Source organism: Odontesthes bonariensis, chromosome 11 (assembly GCF_027942865.1).
Source record: "Odontesthes bonariensis isolate fOdoBon6 chromosome 11, fOdoBon6.hap1, whole genome shotgun sequence".
In the NCBI taxonomy this organism is placed as follows: Eukaryota; Metazoa; Chordata; class Actinopteri; order Atheriniformes; family Atherinopsidae; genus Odontesthes; species Odontesthes bonariensis.
In genome coordinates this window covers 18,565,985-18,584,167 of record NC_134516.1, presented here as the reverse complement: position 1 = coordinate 18,584,167, position 18,183 = coordinate 18,565,985, and the positions used below count along the sequence as shown (strand labels likewise).

Genomic DNA, 18,183 nt, shown 5'->3' with positions numbered 1-18,183 from the left:
AGAAGCATTAAAAATACATAAAAGAATATAAAGACAAACAAATAAAATAATTTGAATGAATTTAAAAACAAGCAACAGTCCAGATAAATTCAAAGATAGCGTGCAGATTTCATGCAGAGACACGAGAAAATAAATGTTTTTAACCTGGATTTAAAAATGTCTCCATTTGGTGAAAGTTTAATCTCCACTGGCAGTTTGTTCCACTTGTTAGCAGCATAACAGCTAAATGCTGCTTCTCCATGTTTAGTCTGGACTCTGGACTGGACCAGCTGACCTGAGTCCTTGGATCTAAGAGCTCTGCTGGGTTTATATTCTCTGAACAGATCACAGATGTAAACCATCAGCAGGCTTTTAAAATCTATTCTGTGACCGACTGGAAGCCAGAGTAAAGATTTTAAAGCTGCTGTAAAACTTAGCTTGTTAGCTTAATTTACAGCTTTTGCTCGGGCTGAACACATCACCCATTGTGTCTGTTTTATAGTGTGAAAGAAAAGCTTTTGTCGACGTAGAACGGAGTGCAGAGAAAGGTGAGAATGAGTCGGGGGACGGCTGCAGGCTCTTGGCATCAGATCAGAGGACACGGTGAAGAAAGACGAAGCACACCGAGCGTACACGGACGCACTCAAACACACACACAGCATATGCAGAGCAGAGAGGGCGTGCTTCCCACGTCTCCCCCCCTGCAGGCTCATAAACAAACAGCAGCGCGTTTCATCCCACGTTTATGATGGATCGTGGAGTTGAACATTAAACCTTTTCCTCTCACTTGACTGATCCTTGTGCCATTAAACTGGCCCGAGAGCAAAGGGTCGAAAACACCTGAATGTGACGTTTTAGGAGAGCTGGACCGCAGTCAGAAGTCTGATTGCAGATATAAAACCTGCCACAGATGGTTCATTGAAGACGCCTCCAGAATTTTGTAATCCCATTTATTTGTAGCTCAGATATTTGTTTGCTATGTTTTTTTTTTTTTTTTAAAGAAAAGCCACATTAATCACTTGAGTGTCAGCTGTGTGATAATCTTGGTGATGAATGAACCGTGTGGAGTTATAAATCAAAGTAAGACTTGATTTTATGGAGCAGAAGGTGGAAATGCACGTTTAATGTCGACGCCGTTTGCTTCCACAGTCGTTTACAGAAGCAGAAAAAGCTTTATCCACATTTATGAAGAGAGGAACAAACCCCCGATAGCCAGAAATAGGAATTATAATATCTTCAGTGGGGTAACCTTGAGTAAGTAATACAGACCCGTCCATGTAGCTCCTGGTTTCCTGACTGCATGCCTCACCAAGCAGCAGTTTAAATGTATGTAAGTGGTGTTATGATACCCCCCGGCACCATTAGCTTCTCTCTACGAGCCTCTAATTGCAGCCAGTGAAGCATGTGACAGATACAGGTGTTTCCATCACTCCGGGGTGGGCAGGAATGTTCCAGCTGCAGCTCGTGTGCTTTTTATTTACTCTTTCTGGGCTTCCACGCACAAACACAGTCCCATCGCAGCGTCTCTGCTGTCTCACAATCAAAAACATGCTCTGGCAGGACACCAAACTCCATTATCGGCTATTCAGTCTAATGGGGCGTGGTGGGGCGCCGAAGGAGAACAATGTTTCCTGACTGCGCTCCAAGCACCGGTGTTCCTGGGAGGATTTCCTCACTGTGAGCGGAGGTGTAAAGATATTTTCTTTACAAACGATTTCTGGTGTTTCGTTGAGCTGGAGCTGGTTGTTTTCAGCATGTTCTGCCTTCCAAATGTAAAAGACCACAAGGATCACGAGAATTTATGTTGATTTAGGCCCATTTTAGACCCATTCTGTGCAAAGCTTCCTGTCCTTTCTTTAAGGAGTCTTCAGGAATAGTTCTCCAGGCTTCTTGAAGGACAACCCAAAGCTCTTCTTTGGATGTGGGCTGCCTTTTTGTTCCATTCTCTGCCAAGATGATCCCACACTGCTTCAGTAATGTTGATTTAATACTGTTTTCTATCTCAAACTGTGTTATTGTTGGTGTTTTTCATAGATAAAACTAAAGAAATGGAAGCAAATGACGCGTCTTTGGGACTAAAGGGCCTAAAGATGCAATTTAAAACTTTGCTAAGTTGTCTGTTATGTTCATCCCTTGAGTTGGATGCATTTTTTATGCCTGAATGATTCATATATGTGGCTCAACAAACCAAAGAACTGGACTGAAAATGGGTGAAAAAGCCGTAAGTGTCCAAAGAAAAACTTTGAAAGACCTTCAGAAACCCTGAAGAACTATTGCTCAAGATCACTTTTAAGAGATGAGAAGAAAGTCTGGATGCTGGGAAGGAAAATGTAAAGAAATGAGGGCTGGATCAGGATCTTGAGATGTCAGTTTCTCAAAGTATGCATCCTCCTCATCTATAAAACAACCTGCCTGGCTAACACGGCTGCAGACACGATGATTAACAGTTTTGAAGAGTCGGAGTGTGTGTGTGAGTATCCGTCCTAAGGGAAAAAGATCCTTTACTGCTTCTCCAGAGTTGATTTTAGTTTGGACTGGCAGGTTTTTGGGCCTCGGCGCCTGTTGGTTGGAAGTTGTTTCAGATGGGAGACGATCTGAGGCGCCTCCGTTGTTTGATGTCCAAGGCAGCTTTCGGGTTTGTGTACCGAGCGCACCTGTCTGCATTCTGATGAGCGCAAACCTCCTCCGGCCTTGGAAGGTTACTGTAGTGGACTCATAAGTATTTTATTTCCAAAGCCTGGGAAGAAAAGGAGCAGAAGAAGATAACGTGGGAGTACGGCGCTCGCAGAGCAGTCGATTGTTTCAGGAGAAACGTGCTGCACACCTCGTTTTGACACCTCGGCCCGTAAATGATTACATGCTGATTTATAAAAAATGCGAGGAGAAGAAGATGAAATAGCAGTTGAATCAGAAGTTTTTCGGAGGCTGTTTCAGGATGCTCATCCCTCAGCACTCCCCTCTGGCTGACAGAACGCAGCCGCCACCTCTCCTGTTTCCTTGCCCAGCCAGAGTTTACAAATTCCCTCTGATTTACAAGGTCATAAAACTCACCTCCTCCTCCTGCTTCAATCAAGCTCACCAGCTAAAGCAGTCATTTTATAACTCCCTCAGCTTGCACTCCCGTGCAAAGCTGCTGCCATCGACCCGCTCCCTGCTTTCACTTTGCATACCGAGTTACATCCACATCCAGCACACATGAACGCACGATCGCTGAAACCCACATGGGCCGTCTGAGGACATCCGAGGGCAGCGCTGCATTGTAATGTAATCAGTCTTCTGGCCCGACAGTGATACAGAGCCCTGGCTGACAGATGAGGCCGATGACTGAAGGTAACAGCATTACAGCAGAGCGACAAAAAAGGAAACGTGTTCTGTTATAGTCTTGCTGTTACTTGAAGTGCAGTTTTTTTTTTTTTATCATGAAAAACCCACTTGCCTTTTTTCCCCCAAGTTGAGTGCATCTGTGTGTGTTGTGAGCCGTAATCCAGCCATGCTCCAGAAAGCATCTGCCAGCCGACCGGAAAGCTTTGTGTGCCGCCTGCCCTGAAGGGTCGAGCAGTCGGCCGCTGCTGTTGTTGTTTTCTCTCGTGCACATCGTCACGGTTACTGGAGCGGTCACAATGAAACGCACAAACATCCGACAGCCTTTTTAATTCGTCTTCCTTTAATTGTGCTTTTTTGCAGTCGTTGTCGACATGATGATAACCACAACCATCGAACGTTTACGGGTTAGATTTACTCGTATAATAGAGTCTGTCAGGCTTCAGTTTTAATGCTTTTTGTCTCATCTGGTACTTGGCAGGTTTTAAAATGAGATCAGTTCAACCTCAGATGAGCAACAACGTGACATATTACACTGTGTTCGAAACCACATACTACATCCTGCATACTCATCGATCAGACAGTATGCAGAGCGTTTACCCACAATGCATTTCGCTCCTGCCCGAGCCGAAATCAGCCGGCCTGAAGCTGATTTCGCTTAAGCTCTAAACTCTGTAAGCTTTAGCAACATTTGAAACATTTTCAGGCGAGAAAGTAGTCGTTTAGATCCCCAATGTGTTGAAAACCTGACAAAATACCGGCTATTTACAATTTTGTTCCGACGAATTCGGCGCTACTAAAGCTAGCCGCAAACATCTCCACTTTGGTCTGGTCTGTCCAAAGGACATTGTTCCAGAAGTCTTGTGGTTTGTTCAGATCCAGCTTTGCAAACCTAAGCTGTGCTGCCATGTTCTTTTTAGAGAGAAGAGGCTTTCTCCTGCAGCCCTTCCAAACAAGCCATATTTGTTCAGTCTGTTTCTAACTGTTCTGTTATGACCTTTAACCTTTAACAGCTCAGTTCTCCTGAGCGAAAAAGATTACCGTATTGTGATGTCACTTTCTAATTAGGGCTTCATTTCAAACACACATCAGGCTGCTTTAGTTACAGCAGGCTGGATGGAGGCATCTGATAGTCGGGCCTTCTGGGACCCAGACGAGCGGCTACCTGAAATTTAAGCCTCAAAAGGAAAGCTCTGAAGTCGACACGCACAGAAAAGAGGAGGGCGGTTTGCAGGGTTGTGCGCACGAATTTGAAACGAGTCACTTTAAACAATAATGAGGCCTTACTGCCCCTCGAGTGTTGGGACTATTTTTATCAATAATATTTCAGTGTGTGTGTGAGACTGAGGGCACCTTTGAGGCTTCCTGTCATCAGGAGAAAATGGCCAGCTTTTATCTATACTGCCTCCCCGAAGGATTCAGCCTTAAAAGCACTCAGCTGTCCTGAAAGTTTCTCCACTTTGGCTCAGTGTGAAACGGATGGAGGACAAAGTGAAAAGTATTCTGAACTTTTAACTCGACAGAAGACGCAGAGAAACACGGCAGTAAGACAATGGATATTTTTTTGTTTTTTTTTAATGCATCGACCTTAACGCACCTCCCCGGGATGAAAGAAGGCCAAACACGAGTTTCTGTTGGGGCGGTCTGTGGCGTAGTGGGTACAGCAGACTGAACACACTCCCCATGTACAGAGGCTATAGTCCTCACTGCAGCTGGCCCCGGTTCGAATCCCGCATCGGACGGCCCTTTGCTGCATGTTATTCCCCCTCTCTCTGCCCCCTGCTTCCTGTCTCTCTCCACTGTCCTATACAATAAAGGCATAAAAAGCCCCAAAAAATATTTAAAAAAAATAAAATAAAACATGAGTTTCTGTGCAAAGGTAGCAGCCAGCTTCCCATTGAAAGCTTAAATGCGTTCTTGATCAGGTAGAGTTAAATAACAGTGGCTGCTGTGTGCATTGATTCTCCTCTTTAATGCTATTTCTAAGCTGTGGCCAGATGGTCGGTCAGGTAGCTCCAACAAAAGGACACTCGACAAAGCTACAGATCCAAAAAAAAATGTCTTTCCGAATGTTTTCTGGATAAAACCAGAAATGTATTATTTTAAAAACATGAAAAACTCCAATTGTTTTTTCTCCGTCTGTTTGTTCCAGGACAAGAAGAAGTACCTCGACAGCATCCACAGCTACATGGAGGTGCACGGCACTGTGCACGGCACCAGCACCGTGCACCTCCCGAGCTACGTCAAGAACCACGGCATCCTGAGCGGTCGGGATCTGCAGTTCCTCCTGCGAGAAACTAAGGTGAGAAAAAATGAGGCTTCAGGGGAAATGAGTGTGAGGATGAAGGACTTTGTCCTGCCAGAGGAAATAATGGCTGTTTGAATTGGATAAAAAGGCGTCTTTATGTTACCGGAGAGCCACTGAAATGATGTTTGGATGTACAAATGAGAGCTCAAACAAACTGACGTGAGCCAAAACTCTTAAAGTATCCACATTATTTCCACATAGAGCTGTAATGTTACCTGTAACATGGTCCCCAAACATTGGCTTTAGCCTTCATCCTTTCAGAGAAGAATGCGGGGAAAGGGAAAGACGACACAGGACAGCATGGATCATGGTACAGAACTGTTTTTAGAAAGAAATACGTTGTGATTGATGCGGCTTTCCTCCCGAGGAGGCTCCCGGCGTTGCTTCAGCTGTGAAAGAGCTCCAGGTCTGTTCGGAGCAGCTGAAAGTATGAATCCATGGAGGCAAAGCTGCATCAGAGCTTATTGTTTAAAGCTGACAACAAGCAAACGACTCTGAAAAGTTGGTGCCAGACGGTGCTGTCACATAGGGGAGAGAATCTGAGCTGTGTTATACAGAAAGTACGTTCTCTGTTAATTCCTCTGTGTTAAATATCAAGACTTAAAAACGATATAAACATCTGTTCCTCACCATGTATTTAAATTAGATAAATATAACTTATACACGATACATTAAACTGTTTAACAACAACTGAAATGCAGAAGAAGTGTATGAAAAGCTAAGTTCATTCAACCCGAGAAGGGTTATAAGGCCGTTTCCAAACCATCTGGAGTCCATCGTTCTACAGAGAGAAAGATTATTCACAAGTGGAAAACATTCAGGACAGCTGTCAATCTTCCCAGGAGTGGACGTCCCAGCAAGGTCACCCCAAGGTCAGAAACCCAAGAGCTACATCTCAGACTCTGCGGGCCTCAGTTAGCATGTTAAAGGTTAAAGGTCACCCCAAGGTCAGAAACCCAAGAGCTACATCTCAGACTCTGCAGGCCTCAGTCAGCATGTTAAAGGTTAAAGGTCACCCCAAGGTCAGAAACCCAAGAGCTACATCTCAGACTCTGCAGGCCTCAGTTAGCATGTTAAAGGTTAAAGGTCACCCCAAGGTCAGAAACCCAAGAGCTACATCTCAGACTCTGCAGGCCTCAGTCAGCATGTTAAAGGTTAAAGGTCACCCCAAGGTCAGAAACCCAAGAGCTACATCTCAGACTCTGCAGGCCTCAGTTAGCATGTTAAAGGTTAAAGGTCACCCCAAGGTCAGAAACCCAAGAGCTACATCTCAGACTCTGCAGGCCTCAGTCAGCATGTTAAAGGTTAAAGGTCACCCCAAGGTCAGAAACCAAAGAGCTACATCTCAGACTCTGCAGGCCTCAGTTAGCATGTTAAAGGTTAAAGGTCATGACAGCACAGTTAGAAACAGAGTGAACAAGTATGGCTTGTGTGGAAGGGCTGCAGGAGAAAGGCTCTTCTCTCTAAAAAGAACATGGCAGCACAGCTTAGGTTTGCAAAGCTGCATCTGAACAAACCACAAGACTTCTGGAACAATGTCCTTTGGACAGACCAGACCAAAGTGGAGATGTTTGCTCATAATGCACAGCAGCACGTTTGGAGGAAACCAAACACAGCATATCAGCACAAACACCTCACACCAGCTGTCAAGCACGGTGGTGGAGGGCTGATGATCTGGGCTGGTTTTAACCACTAAAGGAGGTTCTACGAGCTGTTGGATCATGGTTATCATACTTAGTTGAATGTACCTCATTTTGAGACCTTTTAAATCCCACCTTAATGCGTTAAACTTGAAATCTTTACATTTAAAGAGGGTGCGCTCTGATGTGTTCTCAGTATTTGCATGTTCTGCTGTTCTGTTGGAAGCAACGGCCAACGCCCCCACAAATTCTCAACATTTCTGCTGCACTCGTCCTCTTGCTGCTTAAACAACATTTACTGGTACCTGCGAACAGACTGCCTGAACTAATTACCCTCACGGGGTTTAACAATCGACAGAGCGCACAGTAAAAATTCTCCCACTGAATGTGCTTCTGTGGAAGCTGCTGTTGACGTCGGACATTTGATTATTCTCGTTGCTCTTGACCGAATGTCCTGAAATAAACTCTGACACGGTGTCGGTGATCAAAGTAAACGTTCATTTTCACCACCTTCGCCTCTCAAATCCATCTCGTACTTCCTTTGCTCATATATTAACCATGAATTTTGCATGTGAGATTATGTTTTTCATGCTTCGAATCAATTGTCCGTGTTAGTCTTAGTGGCTGGAATACAGTGGAATGAGCTCACTGGCTCATGCAATGCATCATTTACATGATGCTGTCGCCTTTTCTCAGGTTAAATTTACATGTGGATAAAGTGGCAGATCCCCTCCGATAGTTATCTCCCTTTTAGATGCTCTCGGTATCGACTTCTCTGGAAGTATTTGCATAGGCATCCCTTCTTTTTGTCGTCGTCAGTTGACTGAGCACCTGGATGTGTCGAGTCAGGCTTTAATTCCTCTGAGAGGCAGCAGACTTTACTGCAAATGCAAATCGTGATCCACTGCTGTGCGCCGAACTTGTTTTACTTTACAAATTAAACAAGCAGAAGAAGAAATTAGCAAACAGGGAACAAGAGCAGAGTAAAGCAAAGCTTATTCACAGCATTTAACAACCGGAATGACCGGAAGATTCACTTTTCTACACATTGTTTACACAGAAAAAGGTCTTTCAGGTATTTTTTTTAAGCCAGAATTTAAACATTTGGTTCGCCAGGCAGCTCAACTGGTCGAGTTGGTGTCCGGTCTGTTTTCCCACCTTAAAAAGTGTCAGTCACACCCTGTGTTATTATGTTCGGGATGAAACCTTTAGCCTCAACTTAAACATCCTCCGTCTTATTAGAACTGATATTTATGGACACTTCCATGAGATCCTGTTGAGTTTAAACACGACATTTGGTATCTTATTCTAGATTAAACCGAAAAAAACTAAAGATATTTAAATGAAAAGCTAAAACTATTTTTTATTGTTTAAAGTATCTGCTCTTCTTTAAGATTTAGGTAAATTATTAAATTATTCTTTTAGTACAACTACAGACTATTAGTTTGTTTATTACAGTTTTTTACCATCATCATATGTCTGAAATTTAGTACAAAATTAAATTAATTATGTAATTGCACTCTGCTGCTGTTGCTGATAGTCAGACTGAGCTGTTGATAGGACATTTATAGCATGATTTGATTGTAAATCGAGGGGTTCTTTACAACTTTTATGCTACTTTACCTGCACTGTTGAGTTGAATTTGACTACCAAATGAAAAAGGAGGCGGAAAATGAGTTTTTTTTCCAGGTATTTCTGATGATATTATGACTTTACTGTGACCGTGAATGCTATAATCACCATGGGAAAGTCTGATATTGTAGCAGGAGTTAGCTTAGCATTTAGCTTCTCAGTTGTTGCCTGAAAACTCAAAGTTACCAGCGTTTGTCTTCGACTTTGGAGGCCAGCCTGCTTCTCATTTCTGAAACGTGTCGGACAAGCGGGCCGAAACATGTGCTGACAGGTGGATTCATGCTCCTGGTCGCTGCTATTTTGGTCATACGTGACAAAGGGCTGAGGGCAGAATATAGATACACTGAGAGGCAGGAAGATTCTTCAAGCATACCAACCGGTAGAGGCTTTGATCCGGAGCATTGTGGTGCAGACGGAGTGTATTTGATGCGTTACACTCTGACTTCTCGTCTACATGCAGAAGCAGAATTGTTTGAATGTAGGCTAATAAGGAGAATCTGGGTCGAAGCCATCCTCCGATTGATTTAATTTTTAAAAAATCCATTCCAACCACATTAGAGATGCTGGCTGGTATCCATTTACTGCTCCTCTGAGTCCTTCAGTCTGTATGGATTCACAGCTTTTTCTCTTTGTCCCCTCCCTTCCTTCCTCCTCCTCCACCTCATCGCTCTCCATAAAATGTGTTACTGTTTCTCACAGAATTCACGTGCTTTGCTGCCACCTGGTGGCAGAACTCTGCTGTTCATAGAAATGACCACGAGCTAAAAATGTCATGCGGGTGCAGACATACTTGATGGTACAACGCTGCTTTGTGTGTTAAAGAAAGTGTATTTGTCCTGCAGACGCACAAGCTAATACAAACCCACAGAGCGGCCATTGTGGCCGGCCGGTTTGTTAGTTCTCCACTGACTGAGAACTCCCTCCTTAAAGTCTCTCATAACTGTGGACAAGCTGCTTCTGGCTGTGAGATGCTGAAACAGACATCTAACTGCCGTAGTTCCCAATCTGTACAAAATTTAGACTGTTAAGAAGTCTTTATCTACCCTTCATTTCTTTATATATTTTACCAGAGAAAGGGAAATAAATGCAGTGATTTATTGAAACATGTGCAAACATACATGTAAATACACTTTATTAAAGGTAAAAAATAGAGTTTGTTCAGTTCTGAGCAGCTTTAATGTGAATATCTGCTCTGAGCTCCTTTATCCTTCAACTCAGCCTGAACCCTCTCAGACCAGCTTTCTGTCCTTTCTTTAAGGAGTCTTCAGGAATAGTTCTCCAGGCTTCTTGAAGGACATCCCAAAGCTCTTCTTTGGATGTGGGCTGCCTTTTGTTCCATTCTCTGCCAACATGATCCCACACTGCTTCAGTAATGTTGAGCTCCGGGCTCTGGGGAGGATTCATCCCTCCATCAGACCTGCTGCCACTGATTTTCAGCCCACTTCTTGTGTCCTTTGGCACAGCTCAGCCTTTTCTCCCTGTTTCCCTTCCTTAAGAACGGCTTCCTGACAGCCACCCTTCCATGGAGCCCATTTCTGATGAGGCTTGGGCCAACAGCAGATGGATCAGCTGAAGGTCCAGATGCATCTCTCAGCTCCTGTGTCAGGGCTTTGCTGGATTTTTTCCTCTTTCTTAAGGACATCACTTTCAGATCCTGTTCATCTGCTGTAGATAGTTCTTTAGGCCTGACACTTCTTCTTTTGTCCTCCACTGGTCCAGTTTCCTCAAATGTTTTAAGGACACACTGCACACCATGCTGAGATATGCCAAGTTTTCAGCTAACAGCTCTTTGGGAATCACCTTGTTGCTGCAGAAATCCTGTTTTCTGTCTGTCAGACTGTGTTATCTTTGCTGTTTTTCACAGATGAAGCTAAAGAAATGGGAACAAATGATGTGTCTCTGTGACAGGCTGCTGGGAACAAAGTGCCTAAAGATCCAGTTTAAAATGGCTTCTTTGCTGAGTTGTCTGTTCTGTGTGGACACAACACTGGTTCATCCCTTGAGTTAGGAGCCTTTTTTATGCTTGAATGAATCAAAGGTCAGAGTTAAGTGTCTTAACATACACAAAAAAACCACAAGTCCTCTGAAAATGAGTAAAAAAAGCAGAAAATGTCTGTTGTCGGTGAATAGATGAACGTATTTTGTGCCAGAAATGATTCAAAGGTCAGAGTTTGGTGGCTTTCCTCTTTAAAAATGGACTGAAAATGAGTGAAAAAGCAGAAAATGTCCAAAAGAAAAACTCTGAAAGACCTTCAGAAAGCTGCAGAACTATTGATCTAAACCAGTTTAGAAGATTACAGGAAAGTCTGGCTGCTTGGAAGCAAATATATAAAGAAATAAAGGGCTGGATTGGGACGTTTTTACAGTACTTGTTGCAGTACTGGATCAGTTTCCTCATGCATTAATCATAATGATCATCGTGAGCAGGAATTAAATGTAAAATGGAACTAAAATAGGTCAGATCCTCCTGATCGGGTAGATTTACACAACTTGGTTGTAAAGTGCTTTCACATCCTCATCTGCAGAATATCTGTGGGAGTTATTGACAGAAGGGAGATTCTTCACTTTACTGAAGAAAACATGTTGCCTCTGCTTTATTTTCTGCTGATGACATAGAAGTTGTGTTTGAATAAGAAGCAACTGCTGCTATGAGCAAACAAACTCCTCTTTTGTCTTTGTTATTTTGGTTATTTCAGTGGCTGCAGAGTAAATTCTGACAGGCCGCCTCCCTCCTGCCTTCAGAGCTGGAACATGTGTTGGCAGCCTGAGAGGTGTTGACTCTTCTCATAATGCACCAGCAAAACTGTCAGGATAAGTCAACTCTTTAGTGTCTTTAGTCTGCTTTTTAATGTTTTTAATGTCTTAAACTAGAAGTGTGGTGATATACTGACACTAAAATAATGAAATGTTTTGATAATATTGTGATTTTAATCTAATAAAACCACAAAACCATTTTAATTCATGATATTGTGGCATCAAATCGCAGTATTTTACTGTGATATCACAATTTAAATCAGGATATGATCATTTTTATTGACACAATATTATCATATTCTGACATTTTTATATATAATTTTAGTTTAATTTAACTGCCAGCAAAGGAAAACCAAACAAAGTCTGAAAGTAAAAGTTTTTTATTGAAATTGTGGGGGTTTTTTTGGCGACAATAACTGCGTCGGCTCCATTTTAATCGAGGGTCCTCAGCAAAGATGCCAACATGTCAGACTGGGACGGAAACATATTTGGAAATGACAACAAATTCCTCAAATAGCAGTTTAAACCCACAATACAGACACTAATCGACCCGTTTGTTGTTGTTTTCCCTCTCCGCTGCAGCTGTTCGTGGGTCTATCCTTCCCGTACGAGGGTCCCGCCCCCTTGGAGGCCATCGCCAACGGCTGTGCCTTCCTCAACCCCAAATTCAACCCTCCGAAGAGCAGCAAGAACACCGAATTCTTCAAGGGCAAACCCACTCTGAGAGAGGTGAGAGGAGGAGGATGGTGAGTCTGAGACGTGATGCCGGATGTGTAGCTCTGCTCACGTCTGCTCTCCCGTCCACAGCTGACCTCTCAGCACCCGTATGCAGAGGTGTACGTCGGTCAGCCCCACGTGTGGACCGTGGACATCGAGGACTCTGCAGAGGTGGAGAAGGCCATCCGCTCCATCCTCAGTCAGAAGGTAAAGCCGTTTAATCCATGATTAAACAGCTAAACTGTGCTATTTTCTCACTAAAATACCAATGTTTTTGTCAAATGTTTAAGGATAAATACAGTTTATAATCTCACGATGGGGAGTAACTGGTGACATTAAAAAGCCAAAGAGAAGAAGAATCGAAGCACATCCGGACACTTCTGCTCCTTTAATTTAATTTACTTTATCTGTTCCATCTAATAGATTTGACTCACTTCCTTAATTTTGTTTCAAAACAACAACTTTTAGTCATAATTTACCCTTTTTTTATTTCAGTATAAAAGCATAAACTTTCCTCAAATGGCTTCTTTGCTAAGTTGTCTGTTCTGTGTGGACACAACACTGTTCATGCCTTGAGTTAGGAGCCTTTCTTCATGCTTTAATGATTCATAGGTCAGAGTTAAGTGGCTTTCCTCTTTAAAAATGGACTGAAAATGAGTGAAAAAGCAGAAAATGTCCAAATAAAACTTTGAAAGACCTTCAGAAAGCTGCAGTACTATTGATCTAAACCAGTTTAAAAGAATACAGGAAAGTCTGGCTGCTTGGAAGCAAATATATAAAGAAATAAAGGGCTGGATTGGGACGTTTTTACAGTACTTGTTGCAGTACTGGATCATTTTCCTCGTGCATTAATCATAATGATCATCGTGAGCAGGAATTAAATGTAAAATGGAACTAAAATAGGTCAGATCCTCCTGATCGAATGTTTAAGGATTAATACAGTTTATAATCTCACGATGTGGAGTGAGAAAGAAAGAGTAACTGATGACATTAAAAAGCCAAAGAGAAGAAGAATCGAAGCACATCCGGACCCATGAATATGCAGCGCCCGGACCTTGTGTGATATGGTGCTGCGCTAACAAAGGTTTGTTCAGTGGACGAGCCTGCAGAGCCTCGTATGCTTTGTGATCAATGGTGAGCCGCTGCCCACCAGGCTCCAGCTTGGCCTCCCTCCCTCCCTCCCTCGTCTTCGCCTCGTCCTCCCGGCACACAAAGACCCAGAGAGCCACTAAGTGGGACAACAAAGGCTCCAGTTGTTTGTCCTCCTGCTTGAAGTTTTTATCTGCAGCTCAGGGTGTGCAGAGGTCGGGGAGACTCAGGAGGCAGAGGTACACGGAGCGCACAGCGAGCTAATGTTTCATCAGAATGACTTATCACACACACAAACACAAACTCTTTGTAGGTGAACTAGAAGCTGTGCCTTCACAGGCCTTTTATGAGCCCAAAGCAGCTCCCTCCTGACACCCGCTGGCTTGTGTTTTGTGATCAGATCGAGCCGTACCTGCCCTACGAGTTCACCTGTGAGGGGATGCTGCAGAGGGTCAACGCCTTCATTGAGAACCAGGTAGCTAAGCTCCTAAAAAGATGCAAAGGCTGTGTTCCAAACTGCATACTTCTCCTACTACTCCTACTACTCTTAATAACTTATAAACTTATTTCTATACATCCGCAGCTCGTCTTCTTAAGGCTCTAGCATGGTTGCCGCGTCTGCTCGCGCGAGCGGTGTTGATGACGTCACGAGTTCGTGCCCGCCATAGGACCCTATATAGTGGCGCAAGTCGTTGCGCGCCAGTAGTTGCAATTTTCTCCGTCACAGAGGTGGCGCTGCTACGTGAAGGTTACCGCCACTCTACAACCACGAAAGTGGAGAAGAAAACAATGGCGCTGTCAAGGGCGAGAATACTGTAATTAATGATACTGCTGCAGTTTTCGGATCATTTTAATTTTTTAATTCAGTCAATAGAGGTAAAGGTTTGAAGCCTCCGGCATCAACAGAGTCTCTGCCCTCTTCTTTGCCTTCACGTATCTGTCCCGTAGCTTCTTCCACACATTCTTACAGAACTCTCCCTCTTTCCCCAAAGTTCTGCCCATCTCTGTGCACCAGTTTGGGGAGTTTACGTGCTCCCTGTGCTGTTTCACTGCAGTTTCGTACAGCTGCCTGTACAAACGCACCTCCTCACTGAGCCTGGTCTCACATCGGTCCATCCGGTTCGTTGTGCTCGGCGCCGCCAAGTTACAAAAATCGACTGGTGCACGACAACGCGCTGCGCCGTCTTTTCAAGGCAAGCGCCATGCCTGAAACGTCATTTTGACGTCACGGTCCACCACCGCCGTGACAGACGCGGCAACCATGCTACCGCCTTTAGCTACTGTAGATGGCAACCGCTACCCTGAATGCAATGCAATGTGATGCATTTGCCCTTTTCCTTATCAAATTACAATTAATTGCCCCGGGCTCACACAGAAGTGGGGCTTTGCCACCTGCCAATATGCAAACAAAAAAAAAAAGCACATCGTTTACGTGGTTGTGCCTTTTGTTCAAGAACAAGAACACACCTAAAGCATGTTAAGTGCTTGTGCACATTTATCATACAGCTATTTTCCATTTATATAAGCACTGTGGTTACTACTCATACTCGAACTACCCAAGATGCAACGTAACGTAACGTCGCCGATCGTCATTTCCTGTCAAAACGGCAGTTTCAAGCTAGCTACAACGAGGGTAGGTTCACTTCCTGTTTTCAAAACAAAAGCACCAATTGTATCGTAATGGCTTTCCCTATGATAAAAGGCAACAGGTATTTTATTTTGTGAAAATAACCGGAAGTGTGTTGCTCACTACGACTAGCTTTAGTAGCGCCGAATTCGTGGGAACAAAATTGTAAATAGCCGGTATTTTGTCAGGTTTTCAACACGTTGGGGATCTAAACGACTACTTTCTCGCCTGAAAATGTTTCAAATGTTGCTAAAGTTTACAGAGTTTAGAGCTTAAGAGAAATCAGCTTCAGGCCGGCTGATTTCGGCTCGGGCAGGAGCGAAATGCATTGTGGGTAAACGCTCTGCATACTGTCTGATTGATGAGTATGTAAGTATGTAGTATGCGGTTTGGAACACAGCCACAGTCTGCCATTAGACTGAACCAGCTGTGGGCTAAGTTAGAGGCCTTAAAGGTGTTCAGGTTTTTAAAAAAAAAGCTGGTCAGTGAACACACCGTCTCTTCTTCTCTGCTACCGATATAAGATCTGTTACCAAGAAGTGGACAAAATGTTTAATTACAGCACATGAAAAAGCGTTTCTGTGGTTCTCACATGGTGCTGTGTTGTCAGGACTTCTGTCACGGCCAGGTTATGTGGCCCCCCCTCAGCGCCCTGCAGGTCAAGCTGGCCGAACCGGGCCGCTCGTGCAAGCAGGTGTGCCAGGAGGAGCAGCTGATCTGCGAGCCCTCGTTCTTCCAGCACCTGAACAAGGACAAGGACCTGGCCAGGTGGGACACACGTTAACACACACACACACACACACACACACACTTGTAGTAATGTTTTGAGGCCACCAGGAGGCAGCACAACACAAGTTTGAGTTTTGTTCGGACTGTTTTCAGCTTATTAGGGACCGAGCAGTTAAACTGCAAGGACCCTTTTGTATCTGTAAGAGTTATTCTTCCGAATTCTTTGCAAAAGGTGCTCGAAAACTCATGAAATTTTGCGAGCGCCACCTGCCAGTCGACGACATGAAAGTATCTAAACTTTATATTTTTGGGAGTCGCTCATTGGCTCTGTAGCGCCCCCTATAATGCTTAAAAATGGTTCCCGGTACACTCATTCATCATGCCCAGACGCACAAAAAAGTCTCTTGCCGCTATGGTCCCATGTCCACAGGAAGGCGGCCATTTTTGACCGATTCCACGCCTTGCATATGATCGAACTCGTCCTACAGATTTAATGCTAACAGTTCCAAACGTGGCCAGGTTACTATTAAGACACGGGGGTGAAAGAATCGTGGAGAAACTTTTCCAAACTCTGAACGGTGTGGGCGTGGCCAGGCGGTGAACATCTTGTGATGGCGTTTGTGATTTCAAAGCCTCATCATCATCTCATGGTCATGAAACTTGGCACACACGTCCACCCTGTCGATCTAGTACGTATGTAAAGCTTTCTAGTTTACATTTGAAAACAGAAGCAGAACAAAACCTGAAGACGTGTGTGTGTGTGTGTGTGTTTGTCAGGTTTGGCGTGGACTGTCAGACGGTGGAGTCGAGCGCCGACACGGTGGTGCCGGCCTACAGCGAAGCTCGCCACCACTGCATCTTCCAGTCGGACCTGCTGCTGTTCAGCTGCGCGGGCGCCCACCAGTCGCTGCAGCGCATCTGCCCCTGCCGCGACTACATGAAGGGCCAGGTGGCGCTCTGCAAAGACTGCGTATAGCACCCGGGACACACCGACGGAGCGCGCGGGGGGGGGGGTTGGAGCATCAGGTAGTAAGGAAGCGTGTTTGAGAGACGCATCTGGACATCTCAATCAAAACCCCACAGCGACAGAAAAAAAAAAAACATTCTTCATATTTATTTTCTCCAAGCTGCATCTGTCAACCCTCAGATTCACCAGCAGGGGGCGCCGTGAGTCCAGGAAGCTGCGGGACGTTACTTGAATCAGCAAAGGGAGTGTTGGACTTAAGAATCAGAGCAGTGGAGCTCTGAGCTGCCGCCTGGGTGGACTGTACATATCAGTGACTGCCTGTCCATCTCCAGGTTCTCAGGAGCAGGGAGCCTTCGACGCCGCCTCCCAGCGCCACCTCCACCCCTTTCTGCTCCAATCTGAAACTGTTAACTCTTTAGGTAGGTTCGCACTGGACTTTACACGCATACAGATGAAGAAGAAGAATCCAGTTTTACACTGTAACCATGTTGTTCCTCTCGACTAAATCTCTAGATTTCTGTTCTGGGAGTTTTATCATTTCCTGAAACACGCCGCCCCCCCAGATTAAGCGTTTGGTTCCCACCTCCCTTAAAGGGATAGTTCACCTCTTTTGACATGAAGTTGTATGACATCCCATATTAGCAACATCATTTATGAACATCTTCTTACCCCCTGCTGCGTCCTGTGAGCAGAGTTCCAGCCTCGTTTTGGTGTTGACGAAGGTAGTCCGGCTAGTTGGCTGGGGCTTAAAAAATAAAGAGTTTTGCTTCTCAAAACAATATGCGTTCAAAAGAGTAATACATTTGCATCACAAAATCGTTCATCCAGGAAAAAGTCAGACCTCACAATCGCTTGGCCCTATTTTCTCTCCCTTCGTATCACTGCCTGCTGCCGCCAGCCGCGCCTGTTTCGGTGTTTGCTGCTCGGTCTACACAGAACGCAGTGATACGAATTTAATTTATTATTTAATACATTTTTTATTATTTATTTATTATTTAATATTTTTTTATACTTTAATAAATAATGTTAAATTATTGTTTAATAATAATGAAATAATATATTTTAATATATTAAAATGATATACTATTTTATAAAATTATGTAAAAGTATAATATTTTTATAAAATATATCAAATATATTTTATACATGGCGCTAGCCGGAGAGAAAAGAGTATCAAGCGATTGTGAGGTCTGACTTTTTCCTGGAGAACGATTTTGTGATGCAAATGTATTACTCTTTTGAACGCATATTGTTTTGAGAAGCAAAACGCTTTATTTTTTAAACCCCAGCCAACTAGCCGGACTACCTTCATCAACACCAAAACGAGGCTGGAACTCGGCTCACAGGACGCAGCAGGGGGTAAGAAAATGTTCATAAATGATGTTGCTAATATGGGATGTCATACAGCTTCATGTCAAAA

The 18,183-nt window shown here is 44.0% G+C and overlaps 1 protein-coding gene across 1 annotated transcript in view; it reads left to right on the top strand.

The window, feature by feature from the left end:
* The window catches only part of mgat5 (alpha-1,6-mannosylglycoprotein 6-beta-N-acetylglucosaminyltransferase), a 100,080-nt gene extending 82,628 nt beyond the window's left edge, over window positions 1–17,452 (top strand). Inside the window, exons 12-17 of the mRNA XM_075477843.1 lie at window positions 5,453–5,602; window positions 12,217–12,363; window positions 12,442–12,558; window positions 13,841–13,915; window positions 15,678–15,835; window positions 16,574–17,452. Of these exons, the coding sequence (XP_075333958.1) occupies window positions 5,453–5,602; window positions 12,217–12,363; window positions 12,442–12,558; window positions 13,841–13,915; window positions 15,678–15,835; window positions 16,574–16,772 (846 nt within the window). The 3' untranslated portion in view covers window positions 16,773–17,452. The remainder of the gene's footprint in view (window positions 1–5,452; window positions 5,603–12,216; window positions 12,364–12,441; window positions 12,559–13,840; window positions 13,916–15,677; window positions 15,836–16,573) is intronic.
* The last annotated feature ends 731 nt before the right edge of the window (window positions 17,453–18,183 follow it).